The sequence below is a fragment of the Nuphar pumila genome, chromosome 16 (genome assembly GCF_984573655.1).
Source record: "Nuphar pumila chromosome 16, dmNupPumi1.hap1.1, whole genome shotgun sequence".
NCBI lineage: Eukaryota > Viridiplantae > Streptophyta > Magnoliopsida > Nymphaeales > Nymphaeaceae > Nuphar > Nuphar pumila.
In genome coordinates, this window is record NC_143264.1 from 10658066 (window position 1) to 10684498 (window position 26433).

Below are 26433 nucleotides of genomic sequence, written 5' to 3' on the forward strand. Positions count from 1 at the left end.
AGCGAAGGATGCGTTTGACAGCATCCATGTGACCAGTCTTTGGTTTATGCATGAATTGAGATACTTGATTGACAGAATACACAATGTCTGGTCTAGTGAAGGTAAGGTATTGTAGCATACCTACTAAACTCCGATACTTGACTGCATCAGGATATAACTCACCATCACAAATACTGAGCCTTTGGTTAACAACACTGGGTGTGGGTAGAGGTTTACAATCTGTCATTCCTGCTTTAGCCAGAAGATCAAGAGTGTATTTATGTTGAGTTAATGACATTTTATCACCTTGTCTGTCTACCTCTACTCCAAGAAAATATCTCAGCTCCCCAAGGTCTTTCATTTTGAACCGCATACTCAATAGAACTTTAATTTGCTGAATGTGGTCTGGAGCATTACCAATGATAACAATATCATCAACATATATGAGTAAGAAAACCATAGTGGTACCGTTCCTATATATGAACAGAGAATGGTCAAGTTGGGAACAAAAGAAACCATGTTTATGGATTTCTAAGGAAAAGCTTTCAAACCATGACCTAGAAGCTGGCTTCAATCCATACAAAGCTCTAGTTAACTTGCATACATATTCTTTTGGGCTTCCCTCTGCATAACCTTAAGGCTGCTCCATATAGACCTCTTCCTTTAAGTCCTCATGAAGGAATGCATTCTTAACATCAAGCTGACTCAGGATCCACCCATGTTCAATTGTCAGGCCAAGTATAATGCGAATAGTTCCCATTTTCACCACTGGGCTGAATGTCTCATCATAATCCTGACCATATTCTTGAGTGAAACCCTTGGCTACAAGACGCGCCTTGTACTGTTCAATGCTACCATCCGGTTTATATTTAATTTTATAAACCCATTTGGAACCAACAACATTTTTGTCTAGAGGACGACCAACTATCTCCCATGTTCGACACTCATGAAGTGCCTCGATCTCCTTATTTATCGCTTCAATCCATTTGTTGGATTGGATAGCTTGATGAAAACCAAGTGGTTCATCATGTTTTTCAATCTGGGATAGAAAAATCTAAAAGTCCATAGAAAAGTTGTCATAACTAACCCATTTTTCAATAGGATGCCTTATCCTGCCTGATCTTCTTGGTGCTTCTCTGTCATTAGACAATGCAATGTGTTCTTCAGCAGGTACATTCGTTTGCTCTCTAGATCTCCTGGTATACACATTTCCTTTGTATCTCAGACACTCTGCTTGTGATGTATCATCTGAAACTGTCTCACCATGTATGCTTTCAGGAGACAAAATAGTATGCTCGGCAGCATGTGAAATAAGTTCAACACTAAGCCATGGATCATACCAATTATCAACTGCACCAGTAGGTTCACGATTGACCTCCGCTTCTTTTCCTAGAAAATTATTTTCATCAAAAACAACATTTTTGGAAATTCTAATCTTCTTACTGGCAGGATCATAGCATCTGTAACCCTTGTGTTCATCTGCATAACCTACAAATTGGCATATAGAGGCTTTGTCCTGGAATTTAGTCCTCATGGATTTGTCAATATTAACATAACATGTGCATCCAAAAATTCGTAACTCATTATAATCGGGATGTGCACCAAAGAGAACATAATAGGGAGATTGATTTTCAAGAATAGGCATAGGAAGACGGTTTATCACATGAGTGGCAGTGTGAAAAGCTTCAGTCCAAAGACTAATGGGTAAGTTACTCCCATGCATCATACTCATTGCACTTTCCACAATATGTCTCTGTTTACGTTCAACAATTCCATTTTGTTGTGGAGTGTACGGGCAAGAAACTCTACGATGCATCCCATTATCTTGGAGAAAATCTAAAAATTCTTTGGAGGAATACTCACCACCTCCATCACATTGGAGAATTTGGATATTTTGAGAGAATTGATTTTTAACATAGGCATGAAAGTGACGGAAAATGGAAAAGACCTCTGATTTGTGTTTCATAAAGAATATCCAGGTAAAACGAGAGAAACTGTCAATAAGGGATACATAATATTTACTTCCAGAAGAGGAATGATTAGGAGCTGGGCCCCAAACATCTGAACATATTATCTCAAAGGGTATAGAAGCTCTTTTATTTGTTTGATGAAAAGGAAGTACATGACTTTTGCAGACCTGACAACTGGGACATATTTTATTTCTCAATGAAGGTGAAATAGACTTCGAAAGAAGACCATTGGACACTAACTTTTCAATAAAGACTTGACTACAATGACCAAGACGAGAATGCCAGAGATCTGACTTATTACATTTGGATGTACTTAGGACACTTTTGGAGACGAGATCAGACTGGGGCTTCAGGACACTGGAGGTTGGATCTTCATTAAAGACATACATGTCTCCACGTCGCTCTCCTTTAGCGAACATCTCCTTCGTTTGAAGATCCTTGACAAAGATAGAAGTAGGAGTAAATTCCACAGAAGAATTGGTAGAATCAACAAGCTTGGAAACAGATACAATATTTTTCTTTATATTTGGTGCATGAACAACATCAGATAAAGGAATAGATGACTTGGACAAAGGAATGACGACATTGCCTATGTTTGAAATAGGGTGGTGAGTCCCATCTCCGGTTATAATATTAGATTTTCCAAAATAGGGAGTCAGAGTAGAGAACTTACCTGCATTACCAGTGACATGGGTTGCTGCCCCAGAGTCAACATACCATATTCCATCATCATTTTGCTTCATATTCAAATTGGCCATAGCAGATAGAAGGAGATCCTTAGCATCTTCACTGACTCGAAATGTACCTGCAGTTTCTGATATACCAACATTTCTGGCGTTTTGCATTCTATTCCGATTTTGTGGGTTGAACCAGCAGTTGACCTTGATATGACCTTGCTTGTTGCACTGAAAGCATGTGGGAACATTCTTTGAAAAATTGACATTAGAATTTGGTGTAGGTAGAATCCCACGTCCACCCTGGATTGGATTTCCCTTGCCTCTGCCACGTCCTCTTCGTGCACGATCAGCTATCACCTCTGTGGCAAGAACCTCATGCGTAGATGGTTGTCCTGTTGAAGCTTCAGACATGCTTTTCAGTGTCATCTCATACTGAAAAAGTTTGGCGCGTAATTCCTCAAAGGAGAGCAACGTAGGCAAGCATAATAAGGATGTAACAAGGACATGATATTCTGATCTCAGGGCATTCAGTGTTTGCTATACCTTTTTTTTTATCTGAGATTGGATATCCAACCATAGCTAATTGATCTGTGATGCTTTTGACTTGATTTGAGAATTCAATAATGCTCATTGCACCCTTTTTTAACATTTGAAATTCACGTTTAAGAAACAACACTTAAGCCTCTGATATCTGAGAGTAGGTCTGAGCTAAAGCATCCCACAAAACCTTAGAGGTGCAATCATCAGGAATGGAAATCAAGACTTCTTGCGACAATGTGGAGGTGATGTATGCGACGAGTGCCTGATCACGCTTCATCCAAGCAACAAAAGCAGGGTTGCGAATAATATTTGGCAATCCTCCATCCTCTTTGGCTTCGATTGTGATAAATTCTGGAGGCATTGGAGTCGATCCATCCAAGTAACTTGAAAGATCCTGACTCCGAATGAAAGGGACAATCTATCTCTTCCAAGTCAAATAGTTGTTGGTAGTTAACTTTTCTGTCACTAACTGCCCTAAGAAACTGGAAGAGAGACCTGAATTCCCTGAAGAATCCATTGATAAAATAAAGGGCTAACAAAGAATTAAGATAAATGAAAATAAGTAGGTCGAGGCAAATGGATTTGAGAATGGCAGCAGTATTGAACTTGACTTTATGGGGGCTGAAAGTGCCGAAGGACAAAGATAGAATATCAGATCTGAAGGGATTTCAGATCTGCGAGGAATAAAAGAGGCTTAAATCAGACAATGATCTTTAGAAATAGGAGAAAGAACTGATGGCAGATCTGTCGCCACTTTTAGATTTGCGACAGTGAGAAAAGAAGGATAAGCAAAGATTATAAATCTGAAATTATTTCAGATTTACAAGGTAATGGAAGAAAAGAAACAGATTGACATTTAAAGAAATATAAATAACAAAGAGAAAAGGAGGAAAAACAATTGTTGCGTGACCTACCAACTTTCACGCTAAAAGGGATATTTTCTGAAAGTATTTCAGATTTGCAAGACAATGGAAGAAAAGAAACAGATTGACATTTAAAGAAATGTAAATAACAGAGAGAAAAGGAGGAAAACCAAGGTTGAGTGACCTACCAACTTTCACGCTAAAAGGAATGACCAGGCAGGCACGTGATTTGGAAGACTGTTCACGCTGAAAAGGGGCTCTGTGAAATAGAAGAAAGGATGTTTCAGATCTGCGATTTTCAGATGTGTCAGAAGCTGTTCACGCTGACCTCAGAAGCTGTTCACGCTGACCAGGCACGTGATCTGCCTGCTTTCAGATCTACGAACTGCCAACTTTTTCACGCTGACCAGGCACGAGCTTTATGTATTCATCACCCACAGGATTAACCCTGCTCTGATACCATGATAAATCTGCTAATAAACTGACGTGATCTGCAGAAAGTGTGAGAAAAGGAGGGGAAGAGAAGAGGTTTCAGAAATCGGCAGTCAATCTTTCTTGTTGCTGCACTAGTGTTTCATTAATCTTATTAGGGTTACAATGATCTTTTTACAAGGACAAAAGTGCCCCTTGTTAGTAACACATGTTACATTATAATACAACTAAAGCAAAACTTGTGAATGGATATGGATCCTTTATCGGATCCATATCCAATCCATATTCCACATTCTAATACTATGGCCGACAAGGAAGTTGTAACCGTTGTTCCCATCAAATTTGATGGGACCAACTACAACATGTGTGCCACTGCGGTGAAGAGAAACTTTGTTGGGGAAGAATTGTGACACTCGGTCAATGGTTCTACTCAGGAGCCTTAACCTGTTACCAAGGTTGTTCTGGGAGAAGATGTAACGTCCCAAAATCCCGAACTTTTAAATTTTAAGAAAAATTTGAAATTTTAATAATCAATCATTTTTCAGAGTTAAAGACGATAGTTCTGCGGAAACAATGTTTGAAAAGAACAAGTCTATGAACCTTGGGCGGACAGGCAAAATTTTCAACCAACAAATTGGGTCCCCAATGTTAATATATATATATATATATATGTATATATATATATATATCTTTATGTAAACCGAAATACCCATCAAGGGTATTTTGGTCATTTCTTGTAATAGGTGCCAGCTCATTAGGGGCTGACTGGCCTTTAGTTTTTTAGTTTTTTATTTTTTTATTTTTTATATTTTCAGCTTTTTCCAACAAGCTGTTGGAGGCTTGGAGCTGCTCCCTTTTGGCCCATTTGCTTTATAAAAGGCCTTGAAGGCCATTGTATTATTCACTCCTTTGGAGAGTTCCTTTACTCAATAATATATATTTTTGACCCTTGTGAGGGTGGTTTTGATTATTTAATCAAGTATTTTTCTTGATTGAAGTGTGTTCTTGTTTGTCCATAAGTGACGTTCTTGGATTTAGTCCATTTCATTACATGGTATTAGAGCTTTGGTGCTCTTGAAGCATTGTTTCAAGAGGAGAATAGTGATAGCATCAAGAGGAGGAGGATCGTGAGCTTAGAGAAAACAACAAATCATTGCATCGTGAAGCTTATCATCTCTCAAGCAAATCTTGTATCACTTTTTTTTTCTCTCTCTCTCTCTCTTTCTCATTCTCATTACCCCCTCTCTCTCTCTCTTCTTGTTGTAAAAGAATGGAGAATGAAAGGGAAGTAATCGTCTCCATTCCCGTACGCCTAAATGATACAAATTATGTGACGTGGGCATCCATAGTAAAGCACAAAATATGTGAAAAAAGTTTATGAGGTTTGATGGATGGTACCGAAAAAGAACCTAAACTCATTCTCACCAAAATTGAGAATAAAAAAGAAGTTGCTCTTCAAAGAGAGAAAACGTCTAAAGCCGTTTCTGACTATGAGAGAAAATGGAAAGAATGGAGGGTGGGTCATTCCAAGATAATTGGATGGCTCATCAATGGTATGAATATTCATAAATGTTCTAGCTTAGCAAAATTTGATTTCGCTAGTGATGTGTGGAAATATCTTAAAGGCATGTATAGTCTTAAAGATATTGCCCACATATGTAATGTTCAAAACAAGGTAAGAACTATGACCCAAGGAGAGATGGGTATTAGAGAATATTACATGTTAAGATATACATATACATATGTATATATACATATACGTATATGTGTTTATTGTTAACCGAAATACCCATCAAGGGTATTTCGGTCTTTTCTCTGTAATAGGCATCAACCCATTAGGGGCTGACATTTCTGCATTTTATTTCATGTATTTATTTTTGTCTTTTTCCTTTTTCACCTTTTTGCCTTTTTCAGATTTGATGGGACAGCTCCATATAGCTGTTGAAGCTGCCCCAACAGCTATATTTATGACCGTTGGGTGCAGCCCCAACAACTATATGGAGCTGCACCCTATTGGCTCCAATTGTATCATATATTGGCTCTTGTGGCCTTGTATTCCCAACTCATTCTTGAGTGCTTCTATGCAATAACAAGTTTGTAGACCCTTGTGTGGGTGGTTTCGTGATTCAATCAAGTGTTTTTACTTGATTGAAAGTGTGTTCTTGCATGTGTATCAGATTCAATCCACTTCATTACATGTTTTCAGAGCTTTGGTGGTCCAAAGGCAAGTTTTTTGAAGAAAGTTCGTGACAATATCAAGAGGAGAATCATACACTTAGGGGATACAACAAATCGAGGATTGTTGCATTGAAAAGCATGTCATCTCTCAAATAAGTCTTGTATTTCACTCTTTTTTCTTTCTTCTTCGTTCTCTACCCTTTCTCTTAGCCTTGTAAGGAAATGGAGAATGAAAGAGAGGTAATGGTCTCCATTCCCGTACGCCTAAACGATACAAACTATGTGATGTGGGCATCCATAGTTAAACATAAGATATGGGAAAAAAGATTATGGGATTTGGTGGACGGTATCGAAAGAGAACCCAAGCTCATTCTTACGAAAATTGAGAATGGGAAAGAGGTTGCTCTTCAAGGAGAGGAAATGGGTAATGCCGTTTCCGATTATGAAAAAAAATGAAAAGAGTGGAGGATGGGCTACTCCAAAATAATTGGATGGCTCATCAATAGTATGAACATCCACAAATGTTCTAGATTAGCAAAATTTGATTTCGCTAGTGATGCATGGAAATATCTTAAAGACATGTATAGTCTTAAAGATATTGCACATATATGCAATGTCCTAAACAAGGTGAGAACCATGACCCAAGGAGAATTGAGTATTAGAGAATATTACAAAGCACTTTCTCTCCTTTGGGATGAATTGACTCTTCTTGAGCCAAAATGACATTGTCCCCAAGATGTAGAACTCCGTAAAAATCAAATTAAAACGGAGCATTTCTACCAATTCGTAAATGGGCTTAGGCCCAAATTTAAGAGAACTAAATTGGCTCTCCTTCATACAGGAGGTGTGCCATCCATAGTCGAAACTCTTGAAGAATTGACTATGGAAGAAAATAGATTGAAGACGCCATCCGCTTCAAAGGATGAAGAAATCGTGCTTACTATGTCAAAACCCGGTAATCATACTAAGAGTTATAAACCTTCTCACTTTGTGAAAAATGAGAATGAGAGAAATCCTAACAACTATGAGAGGAATGACAAAAAAAGTGGCAAAATTATATGCTATCATTGTTATGAATCGGGACACATCAAGTCGTTTTGTCTAAAAAGAAAGAAAGAAGATCACCGAGATGATAAGAGAGTTGCTTCAGTGGAAAGGAATGATGTTGATGACTCCAAATGCATTGGCTCCCTATCTTTAGTTCAATTAATGGAGGCGCTGCAACCAATGTTCAAAACTCAAGATTCTTCTTTTTCAAGGGCGGTCGTATCCACAAGTGGTGACCTTGCTTAGACTTCTTGGATCTTGGACTCCGGTGCCTCTTTTCATATGACTCCAAATGAGTCAATATTATCCGAATGTCATTCTAACTCAAATGATTCTTATGTTTCAACCGCCGACGAAGCATCTTTAAAAATCAAAAGTTTTGGAATCTTTCAAAAACAACAAAACTTTCACATACCAAATATTAGGGTTTGTGCCAAAATTAAATTTGAACCTTTTATCAGTTTCACAAATTACGAATCATGGTTGTAAAGTTTTATTCTCTTCTAATGATTGTTTAATACAGGACCTCCAGTCCGGGAAGCTGATTGGGCAAGGCCATAAAAGAGGATATCTCTATGTAATGGACAATCTTGAGTTATCAAAACAATCTTTTTGTAATTTTGTAGAAAAGAAAGATATAGAAAATTGACACAAAAGACTAGGTCATCCTAGTGTGACCAAATTATACTTGTTTCCATTTCTTACTTATTATAAAGAAAAAAATTTGGTTTGTGAAGATTGCATTCTTGGCAAAACAAAAACTTTACCCTTTGGGCATAGATAATTTATATCCAAAAATCCATTTGAGTTATTACATTCAGATGTATGGGGACCGACTCCAGTTATATCTAAAGGCGGGTATCTTACTATGTTATATTTTTAGATGATTATAGTAGGTATTCTTGGGTCTTTTTTCTTAAGCAAAAGTCAGAAGTATTTGATTGTTTTATAAGATTTTTCTACTACGTAAAGACTCAATTCAAAACCAATATTCAAATTTTTAGATGCGATTTCGGGGGGGGGGGATTTGTATAAAAAAAAATAAAAATTTTCTTGATTCAAATTGCCTCATTCATAAAAAATCTTGCCCTTACACTACTCAACAAAATGGACTAGCTGAAAGAAAGCATAGACATTGTTGAGACCACTAGAACACTTCTTGTATTAAGAAATGTTCTAATTTTTTTTTGGTCAAAGTTGCTTTTACGACAGTCTATTTGATAAATAGATTACCCTCAAAAGCTATTGAAAATATATCTCCTATTGAAAAATTGTTTAAAATTCCCCTCGATTATAAAAGATTGAGTCTTTGGATGTAAGTGTTTTGTTCTTACCCATAAGAAGGACAAACTTTTCCTAAAATCAATCCCTTGTATTTTTTTGGGCTACGCCGAAAATCAAAAGGGATATAAATGTTATGACAGGGAAAGGAACAAATTATATGTTTCACGAAATGTTACATTTTTTGAAAATGAATATGATTTTAGCGAGGAAAAAATCCAAGAAAATTATGATTATTCGTTTCTTTTTTATCTCATCAATGAACATGAAGGGTATGAAAATCTTCATAATGAGCATGAGACTGAACATGAAGACTCTCGTGATGCAAGTGAAAATATAGACAACAATCTTAACAATATCGACCCATCCCATAGTAACATACAAACATATACTAGGCGGACCGAAGGGCACCCACCATGTGCTTTAGAAAGATATTCTCAAAATCAAGATATTGATTCTGCTAGTATTAGAAAATCGGTAAGAATTTGAAAAGCCCCTAGTAGATTTGTATCCTATGATTCCTTTGAACCAAGATACCGAGCATGCTTAATGGCCATACACTGATATTCTGAACCATCATTCTACTATGAAGCTAAAAATCATCAAGAATGGATTAAAGCCATGAAGGATGAATTAGAAGCATTACAAAAGGCAAAAACTTGAGAAATTCAAACATTACCTAAAGGAATGAAGACTATAGGATGTAGATGGGTTTACAAAATGAAAACCAAATGGGATGGGACGTTGGAAAGATATAAAGTTAGACTAGTAGCTAAGGGATACAATCAAGAATATAAAATTAACTATGATGAGACCTTTGCCCCCGTTGCTCGAATGACGACTGTCAGAACTCTCATCTCTATAGCATTAATCCAAAAATGACTAATTTTTCAAATGGATATGAAAAATGCCTTTTTAAATGGTAATCTGAATGAGGAGGTCTACATGGATCCTCCACTAGGTTTGAATTTAGCACATGGGAAAACTCTTCGTCTACGAAAAGCCTTGTATGGGTTAAAACAAGCTCCCAAAGCTTGGTATGATAGATTTAGTAATCTAACGACTCAACTGCATTTTAAATCTTGTTTTACTGACACTGCATTGTTTGTTAAGTCTTCCAATGCAGGGATGGTTATATTGCTGCTTTACGTAGATGATATGATAATCACAGGAGGTGATAAGTACAGAGTAAACCATATTAATGATGTGCTTAAAGACAACTTTGATATGACAGATCTTGACTTTTTACGGTATTTCCTTGGAATTGAAATAGCTTACTCACCTCGTGGTTATTTTTTGTCACAGACTAAGTATACCGTAGAGATCATAGAGAGATTAGAACTCTCAGATGAAAAATTGGTTGACACTCCAGAGGTCATAAATGCAAAAATGAAGAAGGATGATGGGAACCTCTGCAAGATCCAGTCCTATACAGACAAATGATTGGAGCTTTGTCCTACCTTTGTATTACTCGTCCTGATATCTCTCATGCTATTTATTCTGCTAGTCAATTTCAGCATGATCTCACTACAGTACATATGAGTGTTGTAATGAGAATCATTAGATATATTAAGAATTCTATAAGCCATGGATTGTTTTTATCATCTTCTTCCTCATTAGAAGTCGTTGCATACTCAGATTCTAACTGGGGATGTAACTCCCCAAAATCCAGGACTTGTAACTTTTTATGAAAAGTTTGAAAGCTTTGAAATCAATCATTTATCAGAGTTTGAAATAGAATTTCGAAAGAAAAATCTTGTTTGAAATAGCAAGTCAAGGGACCTTGGGTGCATTACAGCACAAACTTTCTCTTGCACAACAAATTTGCAACACCGCACATTTAAGAAATCAAATAGATATGGGAAAAGGGGTTATGGGGTCTGGTGGATGGTACCGAAAAAGTGCCCAAGCTCATTCTTACGAAAATTGAGAATAGAAAGGAGGTTGCTCTTCAAGGTGAGGAAATGGGTAAAGCCGTTTCCGATTATGAGAAAAAATGAAAAGAGTGGTGGATGGGTCATTCCAAAATAATTGGATGACTCATCAATAGTGTAGATATTCATAAATGCTCTAGCTTAGCAAAATTTGATTTTGCTAGCGATGCTTGAAAATATCTTAAGGATATGTATAGTCTTAAAGATATTGCCCACATATGCAATGTCCAAAATAAAGTAAGAATCATGACTCAAGGAGAGATGAATATTAGAGAATATTACAATGCTCTCTCTCTCTCTCCTATGGGATGAATTAGCTCTTCTTGAGCCAAACTGGCATTGCCTTCAAGATGTAGAACTTCGTGAAATCCAAATTAAAACGGAGCATTTCTACCAATTTGTGAATGGGCTTAGGCCCGAATTTGAGGGAACAAAATCGACTCTCCTTCATAGAGGAGGTGTGCCATCCATAGTCGAAACTCTTGAAGAATTGACTATGGAAGAGAATAGATTAAAGAAGCCATCTGCTTTAAAAGATGAAAAAACTGTACTTGCTATGTACAAGCCCGATAACCACACTAAGAGTTACAAGCCTCCTCACTTTGTGAAGAATGAGAATGGGAGAGCGACGAATGGCAGGGGCCTCAGCCCTTGCCTGACAAAACAAGGAGTGGCAGGGGCCTCGGCCCCTACTCGCCAAAAACAACAAACGGCAGGGGCATTGGCCCCTGCCTAACGAAAGTAACGACTGACAGCCTGCCTGACAAACATGGAATGGCAGGGGCCTCGGCCCCTGCCTCACGAAAGCAACAAATGGAAGGGACCTCGGTCCTTGCCTGACAATACTGAATGGCAGGGGCCTCGGCCCCTGCCTGACAAAACAACGAATGGCAGGGGCCTTGGCCCCTGCCTGACAGAACAGTGACGAAAAAAAAAGGACATGACAGGGACCGCCGCCCCCCCTGCCAGCCCCCCCCCCCCCCCGCAAAGAAAAGAAGGGGGAAGGTGCAACAGGGGAGGGGGCGTCCCCTGCCACCCTTTAGGTAGGCATAGAGGGAGTGGGAGGGGCTGTGCGCCGCCTGTCGGCCTCCCGGCAACAAAGGAAGAAGAAGAAGAGAATAAGAGCGGAAAAGGGCGTACCTGGGGGGAGGATCGACGACGTCGGCGTTGGTGTCGTGCGCAGGGAAGGAGAAGAGGGCTAGCGCGAGGAGAGCGAGGAGGAGGAGACTCGAGAGGGAGGTGCGTCCATCCTCCGCTCTTAAAGAGCTCGGGGAGGGGCGACAATCGGGGAAATCCTCAAGGGTTTCCCTTATCTTGTCGAAGGGGTGGAGCGGCGTGGGCGGGGTGCAGCGCACAGGGGAGAGGGTTTTCTTAAAAACCCTTTCTCCTGCATCGGGTTTTAAAACCCTAACGAGGATGGGCCCGGGTTGGATCCAGACCCGACCTGTGTCCGATATTTTTTTTTCACGTGGGTTTTACAGGATGCTACTGTTGTTGTTGGAAAAAGAAAGGAAAAAAAGGGAGGGGGTGGTCGGCGGCTAGGCCGCAGTGGCCGTAGCGGCCAACAAATAACACAGGAAGAAAAAGGGGTGACTGGCGGTTAGGTCATTGTTGGTGGCAGTGGCTAGCCACGTCTGCGGTGGGCAACCGAGGTGAAAGGAGAGAGGGGTGGATGTGAGTGGTGCGCTCAGCCTCCGCCCAGCCAAAACAGACGAGTGAGGGTGCCCAACTCCCTCTCGTCCGGCGGGCCAGAGACACCCCTGTTGGTGGCTTTGGTTTTTTGGTAGAAAAAACGGAGGATAAGAGAGGGACGGCGGCATCAGAGGGGTCCCGCAGCTCCTCATGGTGGAGAGAGAGAGAGAGAGAGAGAGAGAGAGAGAGAGAGAGAGAGAGAGAGAGAGAGAGAGAGAGAGAGAGTACGCAGAGGGTGAGAGAAGTGGTGCTCCCGATGAGGGGCGAAACACAGAGGGAGAGAGGGTAAGCAGGGAGAGGCAGTGCGTGAAGAGGGAGGGAGACAGGGCAGTTTTAGCAGAGAGAGGGAGTGCGTAAAGAGGGAGAGAGAGAGGGGGGGGGGATGTTGACATCCTCTCCCAGATTCTGGTTGGATCTGGTTGCATCCAACCTGTATCCGTCCCTTCTTTTTTTTTTTAAAAAAATGGACTGTGTTGGGTGCAATAGGACCCAACTCAGACCTCTGCTATTCACCATATATATATATATATATATATATATATATATATATAGAAGCTGAAAAATAAGTGTTTTAGATTTGGATCTTTCTAAGATCCAAACCAAAACAATAAGTAACCCAAAAAGAAAGGTTGGTTTGGTATTGGATCCCCTACTACGATCCAGATCCAAAACGCTTTAGATTGAGCGCCAACCCTTTTTAACATCCAAAAGTTCATCGATTTGTCCAGGGTTGACGAATTTCGTAAAAATACCAAAACCAAACATAGAAAATTTGCGGACCTTACACCAACGGTTCTATTTAAAGCCGTTGGGGCTTCTCCCAACATCTCTATGGGACTGCTGGCTGTGTATAAATAGGGAATGACTCCTCTCTCTTATGTATGCTCCTTGCATTATTCTTCCTTCAATAAAATATTATTTTTTATTTGTTGTGTTAACAACCTTGGGTGGATTTGGTGTGTGAGCCCATTTTGTGGCTTGTGTATGTTCTTTTAGTGCTTTGGTGATACTCTTTGAGTGTCCACTTTGTTGATTTTGTGAACATCTTCGGGAACCTTGTTTTCCTTTCAGGCTGGACATAATCTTTTGGTGCCATCATCCTTTTAACACTTTCCCAATATTAACAAGGCCAGAAACTTGATGGTCAAGGGAAGCATCCTGAATGAACTGTTGGAAATGAATCTAACAGTGAAAGAAGGTGCTGAACTGAGGCTTCTTGAAAGCTCTATGGTTCATGGCTTCATATAACACCCTCTCCCTCTCTCTCTCTCTCTCTCTATATATATATATATAGAGAGAGAGAGAGAGAGAGAGTCTTTAGGGTTTCTTGTTTCTTACTGTGGAAAGAATCTTCTATTTCATCTCTTTGAGGACACATTTTTCTGTTGAAGCTCAGTTATGTTTTTGAAAGACTGATTTCTTTATGCAGGTGTAAAAAGATTTGTATACATCTCAGCCGCTGATTTTGGTGTGGTGAATTATTTGTTGCGAGGATATTATGAGGGAAAGGTACTGTGCGATGTAGAGTTTTTGGGATGAGTTATTTTCTTTTATTCAACAAATTGTTCATTGTAGCTTTTCTGGTTCATTAACTAACATTAGCACAAGATAAACTGGGTGTGAAGTGTGAACTGCAGCTGATTAGTGTTCTATCTGTTGATATTTTTCTGTGAAAGAAAAATAGTATTAGAGCTTCAAGTTACTTTTCACAGAAATATTCTTGACAACGGCCAATTGGTCAGAAGTCTTGTTGGTAACAAAGCAGATGTTTTGAGTTTGCTTGTTGTGGGTGGTTGCTTCGTGACTGGCATTTGATAAATTCATTATGCAGTCATGCAATTTCACATTTGATTCTTGAAATTTGTAAATATTGAATTGCATAATATCACCAACTGGATGTTATTGACATCATAACCCGCTCTAATGAACTACCAACACATGATACTAATTAATTTTCTGAAGTATTAGTGAGGATGATTTGGTTTTCTAGCCACTTGTATGCAAAACACAATGAGCTGAGATCGAAAGACAAGAAGCAAACTCGAGTATAAAATCCACGGAAAAGGAGTGCTGAAAGTGAAAAGTGTTAGGCATAGCAAGGCATACCACCCCATTATGATGCTAGTTGTAAGCCTCGAGGCACAAGGCATAAGCCTCACAAATGAATATTAAAAAACATAAATTAAAAAACTTAAAAAAGCAAATGTATTGTGGTTCTCTACATGAACAAATAAATGCATGTTAGCATCAGAACCAAAGTTAATGTTTGAGAGTATCACAACTAGGGTTGGACAATAGGTGGGCTGGCCCAGCCCATTCGGTGGACAGGCTTGATCTAGCTGTTGATGGACCGGTCCTGGTCAAGCTCGACACATTGTCCAACCGGGTCGGGCCTAAGTCCGGCTCGGTTCAGGCCCTGGTCTAATACAAAGCCCACAACCTGCTCATTAGGTCCATGGTCCTAATTTGGGCCGGGTCGAGCCAGTTTGCAGGTTATCGTATATTCACAACATTTTCACTTGTTTCCTTGAATTCATAGGTTCCTTCAACAAAAATTTAAAAAATGCAAAAGAATAGATGGGATCTACGATGGAAGCATTTTTTAAATCACATACTTGACCTGATATATATATATATATATATATATATATATATATATATATATATATATATATATATATATATATATATATATATATATATATATATATATATATGGGCTGGCCCTACCCAACCCGAGATATTTTCGGGTCAGGTTTAAGCCTAGCTCGGATCTTCTTCTGAAAACTAGACCCAGGCCTGACCGGTAACGCTCCAATATCCTGAACTTATAACTTTTTAGAAAATTTTTGAAAGCTTTGTAATCAATCATTATTCAGAGTTTAAAAATGGCAGTTCAGTGGAAAATGGTGTTTGAAATAACAAGTCAATGGACTTTGGGCGCATTATAGGCAAACTTTTCATACAATCATTGAAACCATATAGATTCAAAACAAGGTTTTTAATAATTAAAGTTTACAAGAAAAGTGAAATTTCAAAGAAACCCTTATATCAAATTACAAAATGTCTTCAGGAGCGAAACATCATATAAAGAGTGGGATTTTGATATCATCACGTCATCATGCCATTGTTTGTCGTACCGACCTAATCATCACATGTACCCCATAAAACGGGTGAGACTTATAAAAATCTGGTAGGTGCATAGATATCAAAATTTAGAACAAAACGAACATGTACGTTGTTCCTTTCGTGATGTGCAGTTCAGAATAAATAAAATGAGCATGATAATCTTGTTTTGATAATTACTTGTCTCAAAGGTACGCAAAAAAAAATAGAAACAACTAAAACTGCCCAGGGGTTTGTTATTCCATGTTTTTAATTCCCCGAACAACTAGCTGAGTCCGCTACTAAGAGGACGGCTAATGACCAAGAGATAATTCCTCAGAAGACACTTGTTTAAAGGGATGCATCCATACTTCTGCACAAGTCATTGAGACATACCACATAGGATAATTTTTGGTAGCCTAGTCCTCTAACTTCGATGACCGGGGACACCGAGTCATTACTACTCGAGGAGCGTAGTTGTTAACAACTTGTCCATCTGAGTTTTTGTACCATCCCATCCTCTCTCTTGACAGAATCAAAGAGATGAATGAGTATGCCAGGTTCTATTTTAACTGACGATTCATTCTACATGCTCTGGTCTTTTAAATCAAATCGAGCATCTTGCCTGTAAAGGCGATCATCACCATTTATGTGATTTTCTTTTAATTATCATGCAATTTTTACGCTACGAGGTTACCATAAACCTCTCATCCAATCATCGTAGTACTAACATGCCGTGCATGTCTGATAGTACCAGTACGATCAGAGGGATATCAGTTTCTCAAAAAGAAACCCTAACATCATTTAGAAATTTCTAAAGTCTCGTGCTTTAGGCCGAGAATATTCGAGTCATTTTGGATATCAAAATGAAAGACCGAACGTACGTACCACTTAGGGCTACGTAGTCAAAGCCTTTCCGTTACGCAGGTTTAAGAGAAAGACTCAGTTGCGAATACACAAATGCCAAATACTTGTTTTGCTTTTCGAGGCAACGAATAATGCAAGCTTTGAAATCTCGCATGTGAAAACCTTTTAAAAATAGAGACTTGGCAAGGATGCACAAATCTGCATCGTTAAATGTACGCATAATCTGAAGTAGGCAGGAGTACGCATACCTTATATATATATATATAATATATATATATAGTAAAGCGTAAGCCTATGCACATTGCAGCGCGACGACAAAGTAAATGACATAAAATAAGGCTCGATGTGTGAAACCACACATCGAGCTAAATAAATTGCGTAAGCGACACACGATGTACGAAACCATATATCGGCTAAATAAATTGCATAAGCAATGCATGATGTACGAAATCGTACATCGTCTAAATAAATTGCGTAAGCAATGCACGATGTACGAAACCATACATCGGCTAAATAAATTATGTAAGCAATGCACGATGTACGAAATCGTACATCGGCTAAACAAATTGCGTGAGCACTACCCTGTGCACATAACAACGCGACGACAAAGTAAATGACATAATTTTAAATAGACAAGAATACGCAAAACTGTGTCATTGAGTTAAAAACATATATATATATATATATATATATATATATATATATATATATATATATATATATATATATATATATATATATGTATAAGTTAGAAGTATTCTGTCATTTGTCTTCATATGCAACTTTTCCTTACCTCGTAGATGGTCAGACTCGCTAACGATTCTGAGCGTAGGTTTTCAAGGGCTCGTGCCTTGGTAAGTGTGGCACATCTATTGCACCGATGTGGTGCGCTAAAAGATATTTTACGTGCTATAAAAAGAATGATGCAATAACTTAATTTAATAGAATAAGTGACGCTTGTGTCGCAGGGTTCGAACCCGAATCTAGTTTGAGCCAACCGGATCGAGCTGAGCTCAGTACAAGAGGCGGGTAGTAAAGTTTGATTGAGCCAGGCTCAGTCTAACTGAGTTGGCTCAGTCTGAAAGCGAGACTGAGCTTAGCTCGGTTGGCTATGCGACCAACAGAAGGGGGTGGGCTCGGTGGTCAGGCTGAGTCTGGCCTGGTCCCCATCTTGCGACAGGAAGGGGGCCGACAGGGGCTGGCCCTGTCGAGGCTCAGCTCGACTGAGAGGGAAGCGCAAAGGGGTATGGCAGGGGCTGACCCTGTTGGAGCTCAACTCGGTTGAGAGGGGAGCGAAAAAAAAGGGAGCAACAACTGTTCGGGAAAACATGGGAAGAAGAGCGTAGCGACACCCGGGTGGTGCCGCTGCTTCTGGTAGAGCGGGAGGGGGCAATGTTGTTGGGAGCATCCTAGCAGAACAACCAAATGATGGTGGGTGGTCTAAGGCAATAATGAGGAGGTTGGGGTGTCTGCTACCTCCTTGTCGGAAAACTCAAGGGAAAAGGGGAAGGCGGATAAGGCTCGCGGCCAAGCCACTACGAAAAGTGGAAGAGGGGCAGACCTTGCCAACCTCTAGTGGTGTGAGCGAGAGGACGAAACCCAAGCCTGGCTTGGGTTCAAGATGACCGGACACCACCATTGAGGTGGCCGAAAAAATACCTAAAATCAAAAGGAGGGAAGGGCTCTGCCCTCCCCCACCCCAGCTAGGCCACTGCCGACTGCAGTGACCTGCAATGCTAGCTCCCTGTTGTCGTTGTAGTGGCTGCCATGGGCAACCATCGAAAAACTGAGAGAGAGAGAGAGAGCTCACCGGAGGCCGACGTACCTGAGGGGGGGAGAGTCTCTGTGTGTTGGTCAAAGGGAGAAGACGAGAGGGTGTGTCTGCGAGAGTCGGGAGTGTGTGTGTGTGGTGGTGGTGGTGGGGGGGGGGGAGGGGCTGGGTGTTTTAAAAAGAAACCCCCCCTCCCTGGGAGGTTAAATAGAACATGGGGGGGGGGGGGGGGGGGGCGTCTGCTACGGATCCAACCCCCTCTTAAAAGAATTTTGTTTTCAAAATTTTCTTCAAAGGTTATCTGCAAAGATCGTAGTATAAGTTTAATCAAAGTTAATTAGGATGCACAATCCGTGTGTACCCAAACATATCATCTCTTAAAGTGATCAAGACAACTCACAATGAGTTTCTGGGAAAAGTTTTGGGCTAATCACTCAGTTGAACAAAATTTATACGTGATTTCATTAATGAACTTTTGTTTGGCAAAATTCGTACCGAATCACAAAAAGTCTTAACGTATGACTATTAGAGTGTCTATTCGCTATTCTCTTCTTGTTCGGTCATGGTGGCATAGAGACGACCAGATACTTTTCTTTGCGGTTGCTGCTAAGGTTGTTGTTATTGCTAACCTTCGACTGTGGTTCGTCTCTGCCAATCTGCTGCCTTCTTGCGATATTTTCAGGCGTAATGCCCTATCTTTCTTCAATATAGACAACTTCTAGTGTCTTAGGTGCATGGCTGTCCAGGATGAACATAGTTGCACTTCAGACATATCTGATTTGGCGGTTGTTGTGGCTCATTTCCTCTATCTTGATTTTGCTTCTTGAATAGGGGTTTTTGCATTTTGCCATCAGTAAGTTGCCGTTTGTTGCCTCTATCTTGTCTACTCTTAACTCACTCTCAATCATCATTTAAAAGAGTAGTTGTTATAACAGCTGCAAAGAAAGTTGAAGGTATACTGGTCAGGACCCGATGACGGAGTCCTTCCTTCAATCTCCGAATGAATTTTCTGGCCTGCTCGCAATCATCTTCGAACAGGTAGGGGCGGTATCGTTCCAAGTTTTGAAACCTTGTGGTGTAATCCACCAAACTTAAGTTACCTTAGCATAACTCCAGGAATTCAACCTTCTTCTTGTCTCGCACATGTGGGAGAAAATAATTTACCAGAAAGGCACTACGAAAAGCTTCCCAAGGAATAACTGTCGCTCCTATGAAATGGATACCCCGGGTTGCGTCCCACCATTTTCGGGCATTATCCTTAAAGCCGATATGTACCGAAAATCGTCTTCTTTTCCTCAAGTACTGACAACACTAGAAATGCGTGCTCGGTCTCCTTGATCCAGTTCTCGACGAGCTCAGGATCGGCCTTGCCAGTGAAGGTCGGGGCATCAAATTTCAAGAATTTTTCATAGGTGATGGAATTATCGCAGTTTGCATCTGAAGACGCCACTTGATCCCTTTATGCGCAAACTTGACTCTGAATAGCATTGGCCAGGGTGTTGAGGGAATCCATGATGAATCCCTGTTGTTCATACCATTCGTCAGTCGATTCGCCATTCGTGCTATGCGTCATCCTTTATTCATAACAAAGGATGGTCAAGTTAGGATTTAAAGAACTTGAAGTAACAAGGACAAAATTCATATATATATATATATATATTATGAAACATCATAAAAAACCCATCGCTGGTTGATTTTACAAAAGGTTAAAACCTACCGGATAAGAGTTCGCGGACTCTACAAAAACCATCAAAATCCTGTCATTCTCTACTTTTTCCTCTTTAAAAATGATTTGAGTGCTGCTTAACACTACTTCTCACAATACTCGTGCATCTCGCCTTGCGTGGAGGAGAGGGAGGTAAGGTCGAAGTGCCAGGTATATCAGGAGAACCTCTTACAGAGGTAGCTTCATCTTTCAGGCCTTGCATGGCCAGCTGTCTCTTGTCGTGACCTTGTTTAAGATGTCATTCTTTCACAGAATGACCCACCTCGCCGCAAAAGATACAATTAACAGGATCCTGAGGGTACATTTGATCCGGGTGAGCTTGACGGCATCCTATCCGGTTATCAGGTCGTCCTAGGTTGGTGCTTTCATAAGCCAACCTATCCACCCTATGATTCAGGATCTGGACCATTGATTGAAGTTCTTCAACTGCTCCGATGAAGGTATATATTGCCTCGATCATCTCATTGTATGACATCTAAACCAAAATATTTTTCTTTAATCAGGATAGATAAAAATAACTTAATCAATAAATACTTACAGTGCGATGCAGATGCCGGATCATCAAGAATCAATGTTTTCTCTGTTGCTCTGCTACCAAGTTGTAACGCCCCAAAATCTTGAACTTGTAACTTTTTAGGAAAATTTTTGAAAGCTTTGTAATCAATCTTTGTTCACAGTTTAAAATGGCAGTTCAACGAAAAATGGTGTTTGAAATAACAAGTCAATGAACTTTGGGCGCATTACAACTTTCCTTTACACAATGGATTTGTATCTCCATACAATCATTGAAATCATATAGATTCAAAATGAGGTTTTTAATAATTAAAGTTTACACGAAAAGTGGAATTTCGAAGAAACCCTTATACCAAATTACAAAATGTCTTTAGGAGCGAAACATCAGAGAAAGAGTGGGATCTTGATATCATCACGTCATCGTGTCATCGCTTGTCGTACCGACCTAATCATCACCTGTACCTCATAAAGTGAGTGAGACTTATAAAAATCTGGTAAGCTCATAGATATCAAAATTCAGAACAAAACTAACATATACGTTGTTCCTTTCGTGATGTGTAGTTCAGAATAAACAAAATAAGCATGATAATCTTATTTTGATAATTACTTATCTCGAGGGTACGCATAAGAAAAATGTAGAAACAACTGAAACTGCCCGAAGGTTTGTTATTCTATATATTTTAATACCCCAGACAACTAGCTAGTACGCTCCTAAGGGGCGGCCAATGACCGAGAGAGAATTCCCTAGAAGCCACTTGTTTAAAGGGATGCATCCATACTTCTGCACAAGTCATTGGGACCTACCACCTAGGATAATTTTTGGTAGCCTAGTCCTCTAACTCCGATGACCGGGGACACCGCGTCATTGCTACTCGAGGAGTGTAGTTGTTAAAAACCTGTTCATCAGAGTTTTTGTACCATCCCATCATCTCTCTTGACGGAATCAAAGAGACGAATGGGTATGTCAGGTTCTATTTTAACTGACGACCCATTCTACATGCTCTGGTCGTTTAAACCAAATCGAGCATCTTACCTGTGAAGGTGATCATCATCATTTATGTGATTTTCTTTTAATTATCGCGTATTTTTTATGCTACGAGGTTACCATAAACTTCTCATCCAATCATCATAGTACTAACATGTCGTACATGTCTGATAGTACCACTACGATGAGAGGGATATTAGTTTCTCATAAAGAAACCTTAACATCATTTAAAAATTTCTAAAGTCTCGTGGTTTAGGCTGAGAATATCCGAGTCATTTTTTATACCAAAACGAAGGATCGAATGTACGTACCACTTAGGGCTATGTAGTCGAAGCCTTTCTGTTACGCAGGTTTAAGGGAAAGACTCAGTTTCGAATATGCAAATGCCAAATACTTGTTTTGCTTTTCGAGACGATGAATAATACAAGCTTTAAAATCTCCCATGTGAAAACCTTTTAAAAATAGACTTGGCAAGGATGCGCAAATTTGCGTCATTAAATATACGCATAATCTTAAGTAGGCAGGAGTACGCGTACCTTATAAAGTCATATATATGTATATAAAATACATATATAGTAAAACGTAAGCCTATGCACATTGCAGTGCAACGACAAAGTAATTGACATAAAGCAAAGCCCGATATGCAAAACCACACATCGAGCTAAATAAATTGCGTAAGCGATGCACGATGTACGAAACCGTACATCAGCTAAATAAATTGCGTAAGCAGTGCATGATGTACGAAACAGTACATCGATTAAATAAATTTCATAAGCAATGCACAATGTACCAAACCCCAGATTGGTTAAATAAATTGTATAAGCAATGCACGATATACAAAACCGTACATTGGCTAAATAAATTGCGTAAGCAGTAGCCTATGTATATAACAGCGAGACGGCAAAGTAAATGACATAATTTTAAATGGACAAGAATACGCAAAACTGCATCCTTGAGTTAAAAACATATATATATATATATAAAGTTAGAAGTATTTTGTCATTTGTCCTCGTATACAACTTTTTTCTACCTCGGAGATGGTCGGACTCGCTGACAATTCTGAGCGTAGGTTTTCAAGGGATTGTGCCTTGGTACACATGTCGCATCTGTTGCGTTGATGTGGTGTGCTAAAAGATATTTTATCATGCTGCAAAAAGAACGATGCAACAACTTAATTTAACAGAATAAGCGACACTTGTGTCGCAGCAGAACCACCAACTGATGGTGTGTGGTCTAAGGTAACAATGAGGAGGTAGGGGTGCATGTTGCCTTTTTGCCTGAAAACTCAAGGGAAAAGGGGAAGGAGGATAAGGCCCGCTGCTAAGCCACTGCGGAAAGAGGAAGAGGGGCAGAGCAGGGCCGAAGGCCCCTGCCAGCCTCTGGTGGTGTGAGAGAGAGGACGAAACTCAAGCCTGGCTTGGGTTCAAGATGACCGGCCACCATCGTTGAGGTGGCCGAAAAAAATACCTAAAATCAAAAGGAGGGAAGGGCTCTGTCCTCCCCCACCCCAGCTAGGCCATTGCCGACTGCAGTGGCCTGCAATGGCAGCTCCCTGGTATCGTTGTAGTGGCTGCCATGGGCAGCCACCGAAAACCAGAGAGAGAGAGAGAGAGATCACCTGAGGAGGCCGGCGTACCTGTGTTAAAACTCTTTTAACTGTAAACTGAAATACCCATTAGGGGTATTTCAGTCTTTTTACTCAATAGGTGTCAGCCACCCTAATGGGCACATTTTTACTTTTTCTTTTTTTATTTACTTTTGCCTTTTACACCTTTTTCTTTTTACACTTTTTCTTTTTGACTGTTGTGAAAGGGACAACTCCATATAGCTGTTGGAGCTGCCCCAACAGTCACAAATGTGACCGTTGGGTGCAGCTCCAACAATCATATTGAGTTGCACCCTGTGGCTTCTTTTTGCATTATAAATAGGCCTTAGTGGCCCTTGTAAACATATCTTTTTTTGTGAGAGCATATGCAATATCAATGCTTTTGTAAAGCCCCTCTGGGGAACTTATGAATTGAAGTTCATTTTGTTTCATGCTTTTGTGCATGTGTATCCGTGCACTTGTGAGTGTTCTCCTTTGTGCCTTTGTGCACTCTTTGTATTTCTTGTATTGTGGTGTTACACACAATCTCTTTTTGTAGAGATTTTCACATGGTATCAGAGCATGGTTGTTTGGAGAAAGAAATTGGTGTGATTCTTCTCAATATCAAGTGCCTCGGAAAACGTGCCTTCAACTTTTTGGTGATTGGAGTGGAGACTCTTCTTCATTCAATATTTTAGAAGATTACTACAACAAGAAAGATTTAAAATCTTATTGTGGTACGTATTTTTTTCTTTCTTCTTTCCTCTCTAATGGGTGAGAAAGACTCCCATTTTTCTCTTGATTTCAAGCTAAATGGCTCAAATTATCACGTGTGGGCCGGAAATATGGAAGCTCACATCAAAGGGAAAGGGCTTTGGGGTTACATTTAAGGCTCGATTCCGGAACCAGAGCCTAAAATTACTTTGGTTAAAGAAGGGGAAATCAAAATCCTTGAGGGAGATGAAAGAACTAATGCTCTTGAGGAATATAGTAGGAAACATGAGGAATGGGAAATGAAGAATTTCAAGATCTTGTCTTGGATTTTCTCTTCCGTTGAGACAAGGATTAATGCCAACATTATAAAGTTTAAAAAGGCTTCTCAAGCGTGGGAGTATCTTGAGAAGATGTATACTTCTAGGGACTTGTCCTATAAGTATTATCTTCAAAAGAGAGCGTTAACTCTTGTTCAAGGTGATATGTCTATAAAAGAGTATTTTGCGGAACTCTCTTCAATTTGGGATGAGCTTGCCATGCTTGAACCCAAGTGGAGTGGAGAAGCCATAGAGCTTCGTCATAAGCAATTAGAAGAAGACCGATTCTTCAATTTTTTGAATGGGCTAAGGCCCGAGTTGGAGCAAATAAGATCTTCTCTCCTATCCTCTTTTACCTCTCCCTCTCTTGAAGATGTCTTAACTAAATTAAGTGGAGAGGAAACCCGTATGAGCATTAGCAAGCAAAATCCTAGTGTGCTTGCAATGTCCACAAATCAAGAAGAATGTGATGGTGTTAATGTCGTTTCTAGACCCGGTAACAATTTAAGAACATATAGACCCCCTCATTTTAAGAATCAAAATCAAGGTAATCAAGGAGGAAGAAGAGATTATAGCAAAATCTCGTGTCACTTTTGCAAAGAACCGGGTCATATCAAACCGGTTTGCCCAAAATGGAAGAAACTTCTAGCAATGACAACTACATCTCAACCATCCAAAGAGGAATCTTCAAAAGAAGCTCTATCTCTCAATCAAATTGTGGAGGCTCTTCAACCTCTTCTAAAGGGAGCTATTCCCGGTGCCGCCGTATCCACCTCTTCTCCTCCAGGTAAAACTTATTGGCTCTTAGATTCGGGTGCATCCTTTCATATGACCCCAAACATTTCATCTCTTTCCGAGTATTCTAAAAATGTGTCACCTTCTGTTATTTCGACCGTGGATGGTACTTCTCTCGAAATTAATGGAATTGGAAATTTTAAAACCCAAAACTTCTTTATTCCAAAAAATAGACTTATACCAAAATTAAATTTAAACTTGCTTTCCGTTTCTCAACTCACAGACCTTGGGTGTAACATTCAATTCTCATCTAATAAATGTTTAATACAGGATCACCGATCCGGGAGATTGATTGGGGAAGACTCTAGGAAAGGAGACTTGTACTATGTGGACTTTCTTCAAATTCCTAAAAACACCTTTTGTAATGTGGCCCAACATAAAGACATAAATGTTTGGCACAAGAGATTTGGTCATCCCAACATTACCAAGTTATCCTATCTACATTTTGTTAAAGATCTTTGTAAAAATACTTTCTCTTGTAATGATTGTATTTTTGGAAAAATGAGAAGTATATCTTTTGAACCAAGAACTATGTTTAGTACTAAACCTTTTGAAATTATTCACTCGGATGTTTGGGGACCAGCACCTGTCATATCCAAAGGTCGTTTTGCTTACTATGTGATTTTTGTGGATGATTTCTCACGATATTGTTGGATATATTTTCTCAAACATAAGCATGAAGTTTTTTCATGTTTTAAAACATATCATATGATGATCAAAAATCAATTTAATAGTAATTTAAAGATATTTAGGACTGATTCCGGAGGTGAATATCTTTCTAATGAGTTTAAGAAATATCTTGAGGATTGTGGCATTGTCCAAGCATAGGCATATCATTGAAACCACTAGAACCCTTCTCATTTCCCAAAATATTCCTAAAAATTTTTGGGCCGAAGCGACTCTTGCTTTCGTCTATCTTATCAACCGACTTCCATCCAAAAATTTAGATAAAATTTCTCCCTTTGAGATTCTATATGAAAAAGAACCCGATTATAATAGGTTGAGAGTTTTTTGTTGTAAGTGCTTTGTTCTTACCGATAAAAATGATAAACTCTCACCAAAAGCCATTCCTTGTGCTTTCCTTGGCTATTCGGAAACTCAAAAAGGTTTTCGATGTTATGACTCTAAGAATGATAAATTATATGTTTCAAGGAATGTAACTTTTTTGGAAAATGATAGTGGTTTTGAAAAAAATGAATCTCATTTAGAAAATGCTGATTACTCATTTCTTTTTGACCTTTTATCTAAGGATGATGATATCTCTAGTGATGATGAATCAACATATAATAGTGAAAATGAAATGGTTGTGATCAACAATAACTCTAACCCTTCTACCCCTCAAGAAGAAAATGTATCTAGAGAACCCATCACTTATTCTCATAGAGATAGAAGCACCTTTAGGAGTGCTATTGAACTATATAGTGAACCTAGTGAGACTATTTCCACTCATGATTCTCATCCT

The 26433-nt window shown here is 39.5% G+C and overlaps 1 protein-coding gene across 1 annotated transcript in view; it reads left to right on the forward strand.

Moving 5' to 3' along the window:
- Positions 1 to 26433, forward strand: part of LOC149812906 (uncharacterized protein At1g32220, chloroplastic-like) — an 86372-nt gene that overhangs the window by 52644 nt on the left and 7295 nt on the right. The window contains exon 7 of the mRNA XM_089991714.1: positions 14023 to 14102. Within this exon, the coding sequence (XP_089847840.1) occupies positions 14023 to 14102 (80 nt within the window). The remainder of the gene's footprint in view (positions 1 to 14022; positions 14103 to 26433) is intronic.